The sequence below is a fragment of the Monoraphidium neglectum genome (genome assembly GCF_000611645.1).
Source record: "Monoraphidium neglectum strain SAG 48.87 unplaced genomic scaffold scaffold01407, whole genome shotgun sequence".
In the NCBI taxonomy this organism is placed as follows: Eukaryota; Viridiplantae; Chlorophyta; class Chlorophyceae; order Sphaeropleales; family Selenastraceae; genus Monoraphidium; species Monoraphidium neglectum.
In genome coordinates, this window is record NW_014012221.1 from 14,303 (window position 1) to 15,363 (window position 1,061).

The 1,061-nt window shown below is 65.1% G+C and overlaps 1 protein-coding gene across 1 annotated transcript; it reads right to left on the reverse strand.

Moving 5' to 3' along the window:
- Positions 1-301: 301 nt before the first annotated feature.
- MNEG_7766 (putative cytosol aminopeptidase) lies at positions 302-1,022 on the reverse strand (the record flags this gene model as incomplete). Its single annotated transcript, XM_014043764.1, has 3 exons — positions 302-337; positions 545-718; positions 942-1,022. 3 exons carry the CDS (start codon positions 1,020-1,022, stop codon positions 302-304), a joined length of 291 nt encoding a protein of 96 aa, XP_013899218.1.
- Between the last annotated feature and the right edge of the window lie 39 nt (positions 1,023-1,061).

A 1,061-nucleotide genomic window follows, 5' to 3' on the forward strand; every position in this document is an offset into this window, starting at 1 on the left:
TGTGTGTGTGTGTGTGTGTGTGTGTGTGTGTGTGTGTGTGTGTGTGTGTGTGTGTGTGTGTGTCTGCAGCAATCCCATACCAGCTCGGACATTGTGCGTGTCGTTCCCAGAGGGCTGTAATTGCATCCAGGACCAAGCACACGCCTGTGCGACAGCGCCGACGTTCCCCTCAATGGACGCCAGCCCACTTTTGTCAACCAGGCCCGGGTCGAAAACAACCTGCCCTATGTCCCCGGCCCACCCCTCCTCGGCGCGGCTGCGCCGCGTTGCATTGGCAAGCGCCATCCGCTCCTTCCCCCCATCAGATCGCTATGAACTGGCCGGCCCCAGATTTGGCCTGCGGCGCACGTGAACCTCATAGCCATATCGCACTGACACACGACGCCGATAACCACCCCTTGAACCAGCAGCCTCTCGCACCCCGCAGCTGGCATTGCGTGCGCCCAAGCAGCGACCCCAAGGATGCCCCGGCTCCAGCTCGGCCCTAGGCCAGCTAAACCTGGCTTAGGGCTGAGGGGCCCTCGACCCTAGATCGTGGACCCACCTTGGCACCGGCCTGCTCTTGCGCGTACCAGATCGCGTCTGCCAGCGTCAGGCGGCCCTCTGCATCTGTGTCGTTGACTTCCACGGTCAAACCTGCGGCCGACAGGTGCACGTCCCCCGGCCGCGTGGCGCGGCCGGATACCATGTTTTCGCAGGACGCGGTGATGAAGTGCACCTGCGGCGGTTCGGGGGTCGGTTGGGGTCGGTCGGGGTCGGTCAAAGCGGCGTTTTGACTCGGCGGGCATGCGACGCAGGGGCCCGGCTGCGGCCGACATCTCAAGGACACTTGCGAGGCGAGGCTCGGGGGAAACAAATGTGTGATATGCAGGGCTGCCGCCATTGAAAAGCAGGGGAGGCTGTGAGGGGGTCTGCAGTGGTGGTGGGCCGCCCTGCCGCACCTGGATGCCCTCTGGCTGCAGCTCCGCCAGCGCCCTTGCAGCGCCCAGCACGGCCGCGGCGCCGCCCATGTCGAGCTTCATCAGCTCGATGCCTCCCAGGGTCTTGGGGTGGGGTGGGGT